This window comes from Pagrus pagrus (assembly GCF_965226575.1).
Source record: "Pagrus pagrus genome assembly, chromosome: 16".
NCBI lineage: Eukaryota > Metazoa > Chordata > Actinopteri > Spariformes > Sparidae > Pagrus > Pagrus pagrus.
In genome coordinates, this window is record NC_140200.1 from 6,077,830 (window position 1) to 6,095,639 (window position 17,810).

Sequence of the window (17,810 nt, forward strand, 5' to 3'; positions counted from 1 at the left end):
GACCACCCAGTAAAGTATATGGTGCGATTGGCCAGTGTGACCTGTGTGGGGAATAAATCACAATGCCGACAGAACATCACATCCTCTTAGCCTGAGGAGGGCTAAAAGACGAGGGGCCCTCCGTGACACCATTTCTCGGCGGATTGTTAAATGCCACTATTTGATCTTTTCCTTTTATGAGCAATATTTTTTTCCCGCCACCCCTCAGCACCGTTGGGCGCTAAGCTACGTATGGCGAGGCCAGTCAAATGCAGACCTCCAACCTCAACCGTCGAGTTTGAGGTTGTTTAACCTCACTGCGTGTTTTCAAATCGCGCTGAAAGTTACGACTTCACTCGCTCCTTCTCCTTCACCTTCCACACAGCCTCTTCTCTCCTTCCTCGCACTCCTCTCCAATGCCGCTACCAGCGGCACATACATAAAGACAGTGGGAGATGTCGAACACAAAGCAAAGATCAGGGCTATCTGTTTGAACATCTTCTGTGTTCACTCTTTGATTTGTCTTTTTGTTTGGTGAAGGCTGCTCTCCCGCTGAGCCTGCCCTACGCTCGCTTCTCTTCTCTGCTCCAGCTCTACTCCACCACTTCAAATGGCATGGCGTATTCAATTAGATGTGCCCCGAGCTGACAGCCTGATCGAGGCTGCATCTCCCTCTCTAGTATTTTTTTTTTTTTTTCCTACTGTGACTGGAGTGCTCCTCCCCAGGGAGCAGCACAGCACCTCCCGTCACCTCACCTTCCAGTGCTCCATGCCTCCTCATCTGTGCTAACTGCAGTTTCAGCTGTGGTGCCACACTGCCCCCACAGGTAGGTTTGGGTTTTTGCAGCGTCCTTTTTCACTGGATGGTGGGGTGCAGGCTGAGATGTGAAATCCCATCATTCAAAGGGGTCTTTCTGTTTATAGTTTAGAGTGTGGCGTGGATGTAAATCTGCCTGCCACGACTTTTGTTTTAATGCATGAGGGTCAAGTGCAGCTTACGTCTTTCCAGTCAAAAGCAAGCTCATATGACTTTAATGCATGGCTTTGCAAGAAAAGATCCTCCACAGCTGTGCACAGATGTTTGATGGATTTCTCTGCATGCCCGGTGTAATTCATGAAATTTAGCATTGTGTCGATATCAAAGAGGATCTTGCAGGATCCCTTCTCTATTCCTCACGATCGGTAAGCAACACATTTTTCATGTCCGGCACTTCAGCAGTGAAATAACAATAACTAAGAGTTGTAGGTGCACATCACAAAGATGAGGCCGTTCATATTCTCCAGTCATCTTACAGGTAACCGTCCTGCCGATTAATATTCAGGTGGATATTTTTATAGGATACAGTAATTTGTGCGTCACAGGTGGATTCATTTGCTTTCCCGGAAAGTTGAAATGCAAAGTGTCTCTGCCTAAGTTGCATTTAATTACTCCTCCGGAGAAAATATATGTACATACATTAGAATTGCAAGGTAAACGTTAAAATGGTGAAATTAGGTTTGACTTTCCGAGCTGACTCTCAATGCCTGATGATGATGAGAGCTTTGATAAAATCACAGGAAAAACTACTTTGTCGTCATATTTTATTTTGCATTTCATGGCGGGGCATCGCAGGGCTGCAGCCGTGAAGTCAACATGAAAACATTAGAGGAAACATCCAAGTTTCAAACCTTATTTCCTGCCATTCCAAAATACTTAATAATCTACACATGAGCTCAACAGGTTCATTTGCCACATTTCAAAATTAAAATTGAAAAAACAACAATGGTTTGTCGGACCGTGCAGGGTCACACTTAACATTTCCAACCCCCTCAACCTCTTCTTCTGTGTGATTCCTCACGGCAGCCATTTTGATTGTCATAGCAGGCACAGCACAGGTGTAACTAATAAAACTAATGCTGGCTCTGCTCCACTGAGAAGCCCCGGTGAGCCAACATGCAGCAGCACCCTGCAACTAGATCACCTAAATGGAAAACAGCCACCATTAGTGTTATTAATTACACCTGTGTGTTTCCTGCTGTGGCACGGCAGCCTCCAAAGAGTCGCCCACTTCTACTTTGGCTGTGATGTGACTATTTTTTTTTTCCATTTTATGTAACATCAGCCTGAAGATTATAGACACTTTTCTCTGATATGAATAAAGTCTGTGTCATTGCACGTCACTGCAGGAGCAATTTCTCAATTTCCATAATCCCCCCCAGAAATCTATGGAGAAATTAATGTTTGCGAAAGTCATCGAAGCCTAAATTGAGGCTTTGCGGCAGGAGAATGATTATTACATGGCGGTTTGAGAATTAGGACCTGTTTGACTGGAACAATTGGGTCGGCCAGCGTTTCACACTGGACTGTAATAAAGCTCAGCGTGTTGCACAGCTCGCCTCTCAAGGGAGCACACTGAAACAGGGGAAATATCCTAGAAAGCGCTGTGTTCTGGTGATGTGGCTAAAGATACTGCTGTTTTCTTGTAAAAAAAATAAAAAACTGCATTACTGAGGATTTTCCTAACCTATCCACATACTTTTGAAAGAAAATGAGGATATAGCGATCAAAACATCCGCCAATACTTAGAGCTGCTTACACAGTAGCCTGCATAATTTCAGTGAGAACAAACTGCTCCTGCCTTTACTGTTGCTTCTTGTTTTTTTTTTCAATTAATCTTTCTGTTTGTTCTGTCTGTGTCCAGCGGCTGCACTTTTTTTTGCTTTCCTTTATTTGCCCTCACTCAGCCAACAACGATCCCTCTCGGTCGAAATTGAAGGAGAACGTGTGTGTTTGCTCGCAGGCCTTTTGAGGAACCTTGCAGCGAGAAGTGCCTCTTGGTCTAACAATTGAAAAGCAGGTAAGCCAAGCAGAATGTTTCCATGCCAACAGCGCGCCGTAACATCTTCAATTCACTTATTTTTCCCCTAAAATCTCAGAGATGGATGGGAGAACCTGTGCGACGTGGCTGGCAGTCAGTCGGAGAAGCTACTGGGACTCGGGGCCCCCCCGAGCCATCGCACGAGCTCTCCCTTCTGATATGCGCCGTCTGACTAGTGTTTTATTCAGGTTTACTTCCAATGTTAACATGTGGTTGTACCCACAAAGTGTGCTCTCTAATATATTTATAAGGGGGAGCGCGCACAGGCTAAACATGCACACATGGGTGCACACAGACAGGTCTTTCACTTCTGCAGGAAACTGATTTCTTTTTTTCCTTCACATCTGCTACAGCAATGCTGCGACGCACAAGCATCCACTGTTGGGGCACTGGCCTCGTCATGTCATTGAAGTAAAGAGGAATAATGTTGGCTGCAAATGTACTAGTAGCTGCACTGATCAGTGTTTTTATGAAATATTAAAAGGTGACGTGTGAAATCGGTGTCTCGTGGTGACTCAAACATGCAGCTTTACTGAGCTGTTTTAGCCTCTTTTAGCCCCCTTGTTTTGATTTTGTGGTCGCTCCACGCATTTACTTACGGACCAGGCTTAAGACTTGAAATTGCGGGGTTTGAAAGAAACTGGCATTTATGAGGCAAAGACCTCAGAACACAGCGTTTTGTCATGTTACAAAAAGTCTTCTGTAGAGTAAAGGACAACATCAAATATGTACTTTTTGCAAGTTACCTCAAAATGTTCCTCGTTTCTTCTCTTTTCTCGAATCTATTGCAGGACAAAACTTATGAGCGTATGAATAAAAATATTAAGGATTGAAAAATATCGTCACTTATTAGTATTTCACAGCATTCTTGCTTTTTCTAAGCCGATTTTGGGAGGACGGCTTGTGTTAAACAAACCGAGAAAGCAGAATTTAGTTTCCTTTCTCAAACTTGGTCACAACAACCAAACATCAGCCAGTCCCATTCGATTCATTTATATTCAGCACAACTAAAAAGTTCTGCCGGTACTGGCGATTATGTTGATGATTTGTTAAGGGTTTGGAAAGTCTCATCAGTGAAATAATAAGGGAACAACATGGGTTTAAAAACGTGTACAAATCTTGCATATCCCATGTGTCAGCCACATGGTCCAGCCTTGGTCCTCCACTGCTTATATCTGTGAGTAGACTGCAGAAACTGAGGCTCACATGTCCCCAGCAACTGGCCTGACCACACAGAGGCGCTGAACAAGAAAGAGCCTTCTTGAGGAGACTCGGGTCGGATGAAACAGACTTTTCAACTTGTCCTATCAAGCGGTTGTCTTGGCCGCGGTGTTGCTGAGGAGGCAGCATAACAAGAGCATTAATACAGTGGTGAGAAAAAAAAAATGAAAGTGAACATCAAAGACAACACCTTCCTGCCGCCTCCATGGTGGACTGATGCAACATGGAGCACTTGTGTGTTCAGCTCAGTCTGTCCGACCAGCCCCTCCGACAGCCTTAAAGCACACACGCTCTCCTTTATGCATATTAGTTTGTGCTTATATAATACACACATAAAGTATTCATGTACACAGATACGATGCACATGCGGTGCATCTGTTCAAAGACTTTGGTGGAATGATGGTGCCCATGTTTGATTACTCATGTACTTATAAGTGTTAGCTCTAAAGTGTACATCCTGTCTTTTCTGTGACATTTATTCATTTTGCACGTACATTGAGTTTCCAGTGACTCATTACAAAAAGGTGCTACATTTCCAATCTTGTGCACTGCTGTTCTTTCACATTCATCTTATCATTTTTTTAATGCAGTATGTTCCCGCGCTGCAGCTGCAGGTCGCGTGTTCCTGTAACCTTCACTTTGCTGTGGTTTTTTATTTATTCTTTTGGCGCAGTTCAATTTCCCCACTGGGATCATTAAAGTTCCATCTTAATCCCGCTGTGCACAAAGAGATGTGTTGCTGCTTACGATAAACAGGACTTTGCAAAAAAAAACACCATTTATTTGTCGCCTTGGATTAAATGGGACCAAACCCAAACCTCCGGGTGATAAATCATCAAAGCGCAAGGCGTGATATAAATACACACGGTAGATTCAGCATGAATCACAGTTAATGTGTCAGATGAGTGTTGAAAAATATATTAAAATGACCACGTGTGCCCTTTTCAACCTGTCTTCAAGAGTCCTATTCAAAAACCTGTCTGCAGCCTCACATTGACCATACACTGAGTGGCAGACGAGGCCTTGAGATGATGAAAAGGGGGTTAAAATGGCTGGTTATCTGCATATGATTAATACTGAAGAACATCTGAATTCATAAATGGCATTTCATTGGCCATTTTCATTCGTGCTGGTCTTGAATCATGAATGTGAAGTGCTGCTGCCATCTAGTGCTCCACACTTAACCTTGAAGCCAGAAGGGAGAAAAAAAAAGGACATGAATTACCACCTACCAGGGGAGGAATGCTGACTACTGATCTGAGAGTGCACAAAACTCTTCTGATCACTACTCAGTCTCCAGGACAACAGCTGATGGGCTGGTGCTTATGCTGTGCTCACTCAATATTTCAAGTTTGGGAGCCAGGGTCACAAGGCACTAAGCAATTAAGCGCACTGCGGGGGACCTATTAGATTTCATTCGTTTTGAACAGGTCCAATATCTCAGCAGGTGACCAATTCGAGGATGTGAGGGGGGCGAGTTGTTTCATGTGAACTCATGCCGGCTTGGAAATTAATCAGTTCCTCTTTACTGCAGTGCCATTTATTATTATATAGACAGCTGCAGGGGTCCACTGTACCTCTTCTGTTCTTGTAAAATAGCTCTTTAAGGGTCGTTGACAAAGAAAGGTGACTGTTTGATCACCAAACGGCCTCAAAGTTCAGTTTTCTAATGGCTAGATTTTCAGCTATACTTTTCACTCATTTCAAAACTTACCACCCTTGGGGTTTCCTACCACTTATATGGATGCCTTTACATGTTACCCAAGATGTGAAACTAAAAACATCTTTTAGAAGTGATGTTCCACCTTTTTTGCATTTTGTCAGTAGTTTAATTTAAACGTTGAAGCAGTTTCTACAAGGAGTGTTTACCTTCCAGATATTTGTTTAAAGGATTTATCAGGCAAGTTGTTTACAATGAGTGCTTCCTATTTGGGACCTCATGCTCTAAACCTTAAAGACAAATTTAAAAAAGGTCCATCCAACCATCATGGGAGCTTTAAGAAAGCAATTACCTGATTTTTTTTAATTATTATTATTATTCATCAATTACATGAACTTTTTTTTTTTTATTTAAGAATCGTGCTCAGGTGAAAAATCAGCATGTTACTCCTAAAAACAGCTAACAGATGTTGCTTACGTTTATAACTACTGAAGCACACAGGACACATTTTAAGTTTGTGTATTAAGTATTGAGTGACAACAGCTAACAACCCTGTGTTTATGTACTCTCGTCTTTAAATTCTGACATTTAAGTCTTAGTCTGTTTCTCACTAACGCCCACTTTCGCTGTCACAGTATAAGTGCATTGCATCTTGTAGTTTTGAAAGCCGTCATTACACACACCCAGAGACTGGAATTGATAATTAGCCACGACAGTTCAACTGCCATATTTACAGACGTGTCTATGAATGTGCCCTCGCTCACTTTTAACAGTATGAAAATTATGAATCAGCCCTGTGTGTTATTAAGAACCTTTATCCAGCATCATGTGCAACAAACAAACACATGCATGAATAAAACACAATAGATTAAGCTTGGACAAAAAACACATTTATTTGCAGTGCTGAATTATCCCATCTTTGCCAGCCTTCCAGAGATCACTTGACCCATCTGAGGAGGTGTCTGGGCGAGACATCTAGTCCAGCTGTGTGAAAAACAAAGTAAATCAAGACATTAGTTGAGATGAAACGTAGTAAGCTTTATTGCTCAGTTCATCATACATTCATACAAACTAAAAACTGAAAACACTTAATAAGGATGCTAAATTCTTAAAGGGATGCACTACCAAATGACAACTGATGAAAACCTGATGCATAACATTTTAAAACCAGTTCCTTAAAACAAAAGTTTGAAAGAACTACCGTCTTTGTCTTCACTAATATCTTGTGTCCGCCTGCTTTTGTCTGCACTTACGCCGTTTTGTCTGTTCAAATGCTTATGTGTTTTAATGTGCTAAAATGCTGATGTGCTTAGTGATTACTTGTCCTCATGTGTGTTGTGTTTTCATGTCATTAACCTGCCAGGGAGAGCTGTCATGGTCTGGAGCAGTGGCTGTCTTATTTGACTTGTTTGTGCTCATGTGTTGTGTTGTGTTTTTAGTCTGCAGTTCAAAATTAGCCTGTGTGGCTAAACCTGGCACATCTGATAGACTTTGGTGCTCATGTTAATTAATGTGCATTGTCCCTTTTTTCTACAAAATATAAACTAAACATTAGAAATACTCTGGTCATGCTTCACCTACACTTCAACAGCAGTGTTTGCAATGAACCTTAACTAAGCCAAACCTTTTGCTATGTTGTGAAACATAATCTCATTAATTAATTGAGGATAAAAAGCTCATTATCACTTGCCTTGACGAAGCCGATGTCCTTAGCGTACTGCCTGAAGCACTGGCGGCACATGTTGAGCCCGTATTTACGGATCAGACCGTGTCTGTTCGAGCATACCCGGCTGAAATAAAAAAAAATAAGGGGTTAATCTTATTATCTTTACATGAGTGTAACATATGTCCAACCATCATTCATGCGGAAGTTCACGCTAGCTCAGAGTTCAGTTGGCATGCCTCTGTCTGAGCATCCCCGCTAACACTAAACACTTCCTTAAATCATTTTTAACACCTCGAGGCAAATATACAGGGAAAGAAAGCCAACTGCTTCGTATTTGGAAAATGTTACAAGCTTTTCGGAGAATAAAACTACAGTAGTGTAGTTTCAAACAATGAGCGGCTAACTACACACAATGCTAACGCTACTAAGCTAACAGGGAGCATCCATCCTCCACCGCCATATTAGCTGAGGAGCAGCCTCCATGCGGTGCTCTTTTCGGCATTAATTCTCAAGTCCTTTCGGCCACAAACACCTTAAAACCGACTCGCTTCCGCACATATATCGACAATCGACACATTTAGCTCGGGACTGACCAGGATCTGGATCCCTGACCGAATTTTCTGGGGTGACTCCAATAGAGCTGCTGGTGGCCCATCTTGTCTCTTTCGCTCGAGCGTCGGAAAGGAAGAAGGACTGACGCGCCTGCGCCAATGAAGCGTTCGGAGGCGGCGCTTCCGGTTGAGGTTTGCTGCGCGGCGCCCCCTGGTGTTAGAAAGAGCCGCTGCAGGGAGCCGCACGGCCTGCTGGTGGCGTTACAGTGGAGGCAGAGATGAGTGGAAAACTATCAAATATGAGTTAACTGCGCAGGGAAAAGACAAAGTACAGGTTGAATATGATGACAAATATTTTTCATACGTTCAGATCTTCAATAAGCCTCATTTGGGCACATTTTTCATTGTGGCTTACATGTTTACTACATTTAAACTGGACAATATTGTCTTTAAAAGAGAATATTTTATACCAAATATGAGTGGATGCAGTTTGAAGAGTGCTACTTTTTTCTTTATTTATTTCTCCTTCTCTTTAAAGGAGTTTTTACCCTATTTATTACCATTTCTGACAGGAAATATTAACCAAAAGATATTTTTTTAACACCAAATACCAGAATTTAATTTAAAAAAAAAAATCATATTGTTAAAAATATTAAAACAATACAAACTGATAATAAACTGGTTCACCTACGAGAATTGAAGTAGACAAAGTTACAGATTTATGGGCACTTACATCGTCAGTCCGTACTGTATTTCTTAGCAAAATATAATAACTACAATTATCCAGGCAAAATTGAGATTTTTAGTAACTTGTGTGCATAACAACAACCTTAGATTCGTAGCCTACTTTTCTAAAGAATACTAGATTTATGTTTTTGTAAGGGACTGGTCTCCAATAGTAAAATACCTGTAAACTGCATGGTTAAGCCTTATAAGTATACTGAATAAGTGTATAAAAGACCATGATTTGTAAACTTTACTGTTTGTGATCACTGCTATTGCTATTATTATGACTGTTATGTTTTGTTGTTTGTTTTATTTTCATGTTTTTGTGTCTCATTTTGTGGCTTTCATAATGTCTCAATTGTAAAAAAAATTTAAAAAGAGAGAAAAAAATAAAGTAGATGCTTTCAACACATTTTTTTGTGATGAAGGATTTAATGGATATTACTGGATATTATTATTATTATTATTATTATTATTATTATTATCAACAATAGGCTACTTAAAACACTCCAACAGTAGACTTTTTACAGCATCCATTGTGCTTTTACAAGGATATATGTTCTGATAAATATAAATATGCCCTAATATAAAGTATTGATTGCTCTGTTTTCTATCTGAAGGAGTCAGTATGAACTGACCACTTTCACTTGAGGAGCACAATGTGAGCAAAAATCCTGTTTTAAGGTGGATTTTCCATGTTTGAAAAAAAAAAAAATCTATACATCAAGCCTCGGTGTGAACCTGAGGAGCACTTAAAGGTATAGTAAACCTATTTTCGCCTGTAATGAGCTCAAAAACAGTGTCAGCAGCAGGGACACATGATATTTAAGGTGTCTTGGCTGCCCCCCGCTGGACCAGTGCATTGTGGGACAGCGGCAGGCAGTGGTTCCGTATTTGGGATTTTTGTTGCAGCTAGCTGGCAGTTGCGTCTCCATGCAGCCCGCTGGAAGGTATGGAGGAGAACAGGGGGACTCTTCCTTCCTGATGATTCCCGCAGAAAGGACCGCACGGCTGCCCCAGTTTTAGGTCAGTAACCGCCGGCGTGAACGCGGTTGTTGTGGTTTTGCGCCATGGACGCCGCCGTTGTTGACGGAGGTTTTTGGTTCTGCTTGTAAGTTGCTAGCCGAAGCTAACTTACTGCTAGCATCTTTTTTTTTGTTTGTTTGTTTTTTTTGTTCGGGATGCTCGCCGTCATTTAAAAAAAGCGGAGATTAGACGTTAACTGTTGTTTTCGGTCGCTGCGGGAGCATTGTTTCATATCGGCGGCGGTGGTGGTGGTGGTGAAGGGGGGGGGAGATGAAAAAAAAACGGGCGACGGGATGTCACGGTAAAATCGATGAAAGCTGGCGGAGGCTCGGTGTGCCTGGCGGCGGCCAATGCAGGACCGCGAACTAACGCTTAGGGAGAATATAATGCATCTTTACACGACAGGCAGAGATACTTTTAGATTAAAGCTGCTCTGGTTATGGTGGAAAAAATAAGCACAGTGGGCTGAGACAGCTGTACTTTCAGCTACGGAACAAACGCTTCACTTCATTTGACAAATGTATGGAAACCATTGGACATAGAAAAAGACGTATACACACACAGCTGCTCACTGTAAACGTAGCTATATTGGTCTAGTCGGGCATAAACTAGCCTTTACTCAAGTATTATAATGTGATGGTGCATGCTCACTGCTAGCATTTTGTTTACTTTGTTGTTTTCTATAGCAGCTGCCAGGTATGTATTCATTAGGCTGTGTTATATGTCACTACATGATCACAGACTAATGGGGAAATCCAGATGCCTAACCCAGGCAGTGTTTGGTGATCATTCAGCTGAGGAGTCTCCAGGCAGGCAGATAAGACAGATAAAAGGGTCAGGTAGGAAGCCGGAGAGAGGGAGAGAGACCACTAACTCGATAACAAATAAAAAATGGAGGTGTGTTCAGCAGATGTGAGCAGAAAAAGGGGGGTGATCAATAATGATAATGCAGTTAAGAACAGATTTATGCAGGGAAAAATATAGATAGCGTGGGGCGACGATCAGCTGATAATACAAGTAGAGAGGAGAGCGAAGCACGTTGTAAACCATGTTTGTGGTTTTCATTATTCTCTTTCAAAGTGACCAGCGTCCCTTTTAATATGAAATTATATCATTGCTGTTGTTGTAAGTGCACTTCCATTAGAGCCGGATGATTCAGCAGAGTCATCATTATACGATCTTTATGATGTTATCGTCTTACAAATTTCTGCCGTCCATATTAAAATCCAGCTAAATTGGGAGTTTTTAGCTTGTTTTCCTCGCTTCCCACTGCATGTCAAGGTCCTCATCAGCAAATGCAGTTTGCTCAGTTGTGAAGCTGAAACAATTGACAGAAATTATGATTGCAATATGATTCATAATTAGTGCAAATTGCCATTTTCGCATCACTATTTTCATATTTGCTGAAAAAAACAATTAAAATCATGATGATGTTACTGTTTGGGGCATTTCTGCTGCGCCACAGTTCTTCACTATAATGCTGTTATTAATATTTCAGTAGATTGTTCAGCCCTTGAAACAATTGATTATATCATTAGTTGATATACTGAAAATTAATCAGCAGCCGTTTTAACAATAGTTTAATCGTTTCATTAGTTGATCAAACAAAATTGCCCAGCATTTGTCTGTTCTAGCTCTCGGAACGGGTGCTGGGATTTTTGCTTTGCCTTTCCATACGCCCACCCCAGTCACAGCCAGTTCACCCTGCCGCTGTCTGACAAAAGATACAGAAGTATCTGCTGTCGTACCATCAGACGACAGAGCAGCGTCTTTCCTCAGGCTGTGAGACTCTCGAACTCATCCTCCGCACTCCACCATAAAAAATAGTTTCTCTTGTGTAGCATAAAGAGACTACAACGTGCATTTCGTTGTACAACCCCGTGTTGTAGAAATGAACCTTGATTGTGACATATGTGTCAGATATAATCATTATTAAGACTGTGATAGTGATTTCAGTCATACTGCCACAATGCACCTAACATTATTTATTGATTTTATGTTTTGTTTAGGTGGTTCATGCTCACTGCTACCCTGCTGCCTCCCAGTTACCGTCATGCCTTATGGAATATTCATCCGCCATCAATGACATTCCAGCTGGATCCATGTTTACAACAACAGTTCATTTTGCCAACAATTAGCCCCATAACAGCTTCTTTTTAATCCGGCTTGCTCCCCGTGCAAAGCACATCACCGCAGCTGCAAAACTGTGCTTCTTGTTTCACTACAATCGACTTCTCTCCCTTCGCAAGAGGCTGACCCCCTATCATGAGATTCCGAATCTACAAGAGGAAGGTGGTGATACTGACTCTGGTGGTTGTCATCTGTGGCCTAGCTTTCTGGAGCAGCGGAAGGCAGAAGAAGAACGACGGCGGGTCGTTCCCCAAGGAAGCGGAGATGGTGAGGAGAAGTAGCAGCATAAGCAGCAGCAGCAGTAGCATCAACAATCCTGTCCAGGTGCAAGTCACACCTGCAGTCAGCCGGGCACCTGTTCCACCTCCCATTATACAAGCAAATGACACACATCAGGAAAAAGCAAAGGAAAAAGAGAAGATATCCAAGCCAGAGGTAGATAATACCACTTTAGTCTACCGTGGCATTGTCTTCCAGCTCAACTTCGACCAGACAGTAAGAAATGAGGAAAAGTTTAAAGCGGCGCGGCAGAAGGACGATCTGGTTGTGGTGGTTCAGGTCCATAACCGACCAGACTACCTTAAGCTATTAGTGGACAGTTTGCGGAAGGCCAGAGGTGTGGAGGGCATACTGCTGATATTCAGCCATGACTTCTGGTCCCCTGAGATAAATAAAGTGGTGGCCTCTGTTGACTTTTGTCAGGTACTTCAGATTTTCTTCCCCTTCAGCATCCAGCTGTACCCTCAGGAGTTTCCCGGACACGACCCCAAGGACTGCCCAAGAGACATTCCCAAAAAAGACGCCTTAAAGCTGGGTTGCATCAACGCAGAGTACCCCGACTCGTTTGGCCACTACCGTGAGGCAAAGTTTTCCCAGACCAAGCACCACTGGTGGTGGAAGCTGCACTTTGTATGGGACAGAGTCCGGGCTGTGAAGGACCACAAGGGTCTGGTTCTGCTGATAGAGGAGGACCACTTCATGTCCCCGGACTTTATCCACCTCTTAAAGCTCATGTCGGCTCTCAAAAGGGAGCAGTGCACTGACTGCGACATCCTCTCTTTGGGGAGCTACAGCCACATCGGCTACTCCAGCAAAGCAAATAAGGTGGAGGTGAAGGCCTGGAAGTCCACTGAGCACAACATGGGGATGGCTCTGAGCAGAGAGACGTACCAGAAGCTCATCCAGTGCACCGATACGTTCTGCACTTACGACGACTACAACTGGGACTGGTCCTTACAACACCTGACTGTGTCCTGCCTGCCCTCCTACTGGAAGGTCATGGTGAGCGAGGCGCCGCGGATTTTCCACGCCGGCGACTGCGGCATGCACCACAAGAAGGCTTCTTGCATGCCGGTCAGTCAGAAAACGAAGATAGAGAACATCCTACAGAGCAGCGGGAACCAGCTGTTCCCAAAGAACCTCCTGATAGCAAAGAGACTGCCAGCCAACGGGGCCGGAGGGGTGGCCCCGCACGTGAAAAACGGGGGCTGGGGAGATATCAGGGACCATGAACTCTGCAAGAGTTATGTTCGATTACAGTGACCTTAATTGCTACTATTATATATTATTGTCTCTTTTGCATCCTCTATAAAGAAAAAAGCCTTTTAAAAGTAAATCTTTATGGACTATTCTTCATATTGCCTGTTTTATTGGACTGTTCTAAATAAAGACGAATGTTGGATTTTTGGCTTCTTTAACACAAATATGTCTTTACATCGAATTATTCAAGTGATTCCTTGCAAGCCTGCTTTGTTTTGTAAGTTGTCATTAATAATATACTAAACGATATATTGTTGTGTTTTCTCTAAGAGGGTTTTTCTTTAAATTGCCAAAATATTATAAAACATCTCCTGAACAGTAGTAAAATGGGAAGAGAAGGCAAGTGCTCATCAGGGCAGTCATAACTTTGGTGAATCTGTGGATTTAGCAATCCCACTGTGCATGCATAATTAATCTGCAGATATTTATATCACACAAAATTGCTGAGATCAAAGGAGATCCTTAGAGACACCTTGTTCCATTTAAATAATCTCCCACTTAACTTATTTTCAACAGGTTTTCTAGAGCACACCAAGAGTCTTATTAGTCCTGTGACAGCACTAAGGATGTCACCTTCGGGACACAGCATTAATAAACATGCCGGCGATAATTTACATTATGGGGAACATGGTATAAACTACAGTGGGTTTTTGTTTTGAGACAGAGAGAGTGTGTTCAGTGCAGTCCATTTGTTTTATTTTGTTGCAATGCATCACTGTCCAGCACAACACTAAAGGGGAGAATATGCCAACTCAGGCACCTGTGTCTTTGTGCAGAGATTTTGATTTCACAGATAAATGCACACGATGCACCTGGAGAGATCCCAAGACACTGATACAACTTTCTTGTCTGTGCTGTTGTTGTTCAAGATGCATTTACATTTTAAGTGCTTAGACCTCAGCTCGGTATCGATGGTTTCCGCTGAGGACCGAGCTCAGTGGCTTCTCTGAAGCTGCATTGATTCCCTCTGTCCCCCATCCCCCCTCCGGCGATGTTCAACAATCAGTACTGCACACTGTTCAAAATCTGGAATAACTGCAGAGTTATCGCTGACTGGGCCCTCCACACAGTTCATATCAAATACAGACTCTGCTGGAGGCCTTTAAGAGGCTCGGCCCTCAACATAAAATACCCAAACATTGCATGAATTAAATATGACATGCTAAATGTAAGACATACGTATATCCTGAGTGCATCTGCTCTGTAAGACAAACGTTCAAGACAGAGCAACACTGATAGCCTAACAAAGGTCCCTCTGTGGCGAACTGTCTCTGCAGGGTAAGAAGTCTCATTTTCTTTCCTATCTGTGAACTTTAATTCCGAATACAGTGTGAAGACGTGACTCTGGGACTGCTGTGCCGAGGTCATGTGACTGATTGTGCAGCTGCTCCCATGGTGGCGGCCCAATTATTGGGCCCACATCTCAAGGGAAACGCGGCTGAGAATAGAATAGAGAATGGGAGGAAGTGGCGCTGTGCTCTTGATTCCTGGTGACTAATGGTGAACTGAAGCTGGAGCCCTCGAAACTGTAATATACTGTTGCCTTTTGAGAGCGCTCCACTTAGTTTGATACTTTAGGGCAAGAATGAACTGAAAAGACACTCTTTGTAATAAAGTCAGTATAAGATAAACTATTTTTTTTTGTCTAACAGCCAGGGTGAGGAAAATAGAGGTTTCTGTTATACTTATATAATAATTGACCTGTGATGTGCCCGAACCACAGGGCGACTCATTCCTCTGAAGTTATTCTTGTAGAAGTAGAAAATGTGTGGATTTTCACTTCTATGTGGAATAATAAGCTGCTGTAGCATTCAATTCATTCATTCAGTCAAAACACAGTCTTTACAGTGTACTAATAAGTGGTTTTAATGATAGATTGATTCCATAATTAAGTACTCAAAAGGCAAAATTAATGTTAAAGCAGCCATAATCACTACTTTGTGTTAACAATCGCTCTATGGAAGATTTTGATGTCATTAAAGGATTTATCAAAAAAAAAAAGGCAGTTATCAAAAAATGAAAATAATAATAATATACTTGCCAGGACGATCTGTATGGAGCCTTGTAATTATTATTATTCTGTGGTTTTTTAAGTTTTAAAACAAGTCCCCAGCTGTTTTGTGGCCCGTGAAATTTCACCCGACTTTTCATCGGCATGGAGGTGAGTAGATAATGACTGAAGTTTCATATTTGGGGCGAGCTCATCCCTTTGTCTTATTGTTTTGATTTTCCAGCCAAAACTTTTTCTAGTTTATTCTTTTTTGCTCTCATAACGTCCCTGTTGGCAGGCAGCTGTTAGCTTAAAAAAGCTAGCTACTAGCAAGCAAGCTGCTAGCCACAAAAGCTTGATAACTGACTATGTGCTACCACAGCAAACAGATGTGGTTAGCAGAGACGGTAGAACATTTAGCAGAAAAAATTGGAACGAAAAGGAGAAGGAAAATTGTTTCTCAGCGAGATGACTCAAAATGTACGCTAATGTTGGTCTGTAACAGTCAAAGGTGTTTGCTAACAAGTTCGCCATATCATCTTTGAACATCATGGCGTTGCATTCAAAGGTTGGTTTTGCCATGTAGCCAAAAAAATGGTTATTTTGAGTTTAAAGATTTGAATGTGAGTATTTCAGTGGTTTAGCCTATTAGCACCTCCTTACGTTTAGCAGTAGACTAGGCTTTGGTTTTGTAGATGCAAACATCTGTGCACCCTTATAGACTGTACCTGTGTTTTTTCCTATCCCTAATTTTCCTAGATACACAGATAATTATTGATTTTTTAATTGACAAGGAGCTGGGTAGAACAGTAGGTATACGCTGGAGTCCATGCTATCTGGTTGCCAAATGCCAATACATCCGTTTAGGAGAAGGATTGAATTGCTTGTCCCATTTCATTTATCATCCAAGTCATTATCCCCACTTCCTCCTTCATTTCTGAGCTCACTACAGGTCTCATTAACAGGCTAAATAAATATCCCAGTGGAATCTGTGAAAGAACTAGGTTAATTTGATCATTTCCATAATCTGACATGTTTGTTCAGAGGAAATCCATCACTGACGTAAGTGGGAAGTCATTTTGCAAACTTAAATGCGTGCGTTCATTTTCTCAGTCCATTATACCTAAACTGCCACAAGATTTTTGCACAACACACACCGAATGCTGCTCTTTCTTTAGGCCTATAGCTCGGACAGGCCATATTAATCATTCATAGCTGTTGCACACATTGCAAGGTAAACAAAACTCTGGGTCGATATATGGAGGCATGCATGCGCGGGAACTGCATCAGATGAGAAGATGATTAAAGCAGGGACCCCACAGAAGCGATTGGATTTTCTCTCAATCTATTGAATTCCTATCAAGTGGGACCTATTTCCCTGAGGATGCAAGATGAATGCGGCTGTTTCTCAAGCCTTTACTTTACGCCACAGTGTTTTTTGATTGCTACTCAAATGGCCAGTTAGATTAAAGGGTGGTAGGGTATGAATATGATAAATAAATGGCTGACAGCATATGTAGAAAAACAAAACCAGAGCGCATATATTACAGTCAGCGTGATGTTTTTTTTTTAACACATCTCTCTGTAAGCACAAATCCTGATTGATACCTGCTCAGCATTGATGCGTGCAGCTCAGGGGAGGGATCAGACAGTCAGTCAGAGGCTGTCATGTGTTGAGCGACACCCTGACAGGATGATCGGGCCTCTCCATCCTGCTGATCACACTCCCCAGCCCTTCTTCCCTCACCATAATGCCACGGGCTACTGGTTTAATGGCTGTGAGTGCTCGTATTTCTTCTAAAAGTGACTCATAAATTATGGAGGAGCAGTTTTATTCCCCCCTTGGAATATAAAATATATATGAAGTAGTAGGATGAAGTAGTGGGGATGCATTTGTAAAGGGAGAAAGAGAGAGACAACAGGATATACATATATAGACAATGTTTCCCCACTTTGATCAAGTGATAGCTGTTATCTAATGTAGGTTCATTTAATGGGTATGGGTGGGGGGGTTATCAAGCTTTCAGTTGTCTGAGCAATACTGACACCTACTGGCCAACTGTAAGTCAAACATGCCACGAGCAGCAGTAAAGACAGTGGTGTCACTATTATATATAATGTTTTTGGATGAGTATTAATGCTGAATTATTCTGTATGTTGAGTTTTACTGTTGTTGGATAGTTTAGAAGAGATGCCTCTGACATGATGTTTCTTTTTGATAACACTGGTAATTAAAGCAGATCTGGCAGGTCATGTCCTCACATGATCAGCCTCACCATTAGAAATGAAAGGAGTGGTAACAGAAGCCTGCTGCTGATCCAATCCAGAGCAAATAAGCTCATAACAAGAGTCGGATGTACATCAAGTCCTGAGCCAGTTCTTCCATTTGGGCTTGTGTAAGCCTCTGTAAACACAATGAGCACATTGACATGCAGTAGAGATTTTCCTTAACAATAGGAGGAAG

The 17,810-nt window shown here is 42.1% G+C and overlaps 2 protein-coding genes across 2 annotated transcripts; one reads left to right on the forward strand and one right to left on the reverse strand.

Moving 5' to 3' along the window:
• Window positions 1-6,586: 6,586 nt before the first annotated feature.
• On the reverse strand, window positions 6,587-8,102 carry rps29 (ribosomal protein S29). Its single transcript, XM_084377500.1, has 3 exons — window positions 7,978-8,102; window positions 7,409-7,508; window positions 6,587-6,702 (listed from the first exon to the last, which is right to left on the reverse strand). Exons 1-3 carry the CDS (start codon window positions 8,037-8,039, stop codon window positions 6,694-6,696), a joined length of 171 nt encoding a protein of 56 aa, XP_084233626.1. The 5' UTR covers window positions 8,040-8,102; the 3' UTR covers window positions 6,587-6,693.
• A 1,408-nt stretch (window positions 8,103-9,510) lies between these two features.
• Window positions 9,511-13,605, forward strand: mgat2 (alpha-1,6-mannosyl-glycoprotein 2-beta-N-acetylglucosaminyltransferase). Its single transcript, XM_084376706.1, has 2 exons — window positions 9,511-9,687; window positions 11,697-13,605. The coding sequence occupies exon 2, from the start codon at window positions 11,953-11,955 to the stop codon at window positions 13,357-13,359; it is 1,407 nt and encodes a 468-aa protein (XP_084232832.1). The 5' UTR covers window positions 9,511-9,687; window positions 11,697-11,952; the 3' UTR covers window positions 13,360-13,605.
• Window positions 13,606-17,810: the final 4,205 nt, after the last annotated feature.

Excerpts from the sequence above, each read along its gene's own strand:
- mgat2 (XM_084376706.1), top strand. The coding sequence starts at position 11,953 with ATGAGATTCCGAATCTACAAGAGGAAGGTGGTGATACTGACTCTGGTG.
- rps29 (XM_084377500.1), bottom strand. The coding sequence starts at position 8,039 with ATGGGCCACCAGCAGCTCTATTGGAGTCACCCCAGAAAATTCGGTCAG. Across the intron at positions 7,509-7,977 it reads GGTCAGGGATCCAGATCCTG|CCGGGTATGCTCGAACAGAC; the intron begins GTCAGTCCCGAG and ends TTTTTATTTCAG.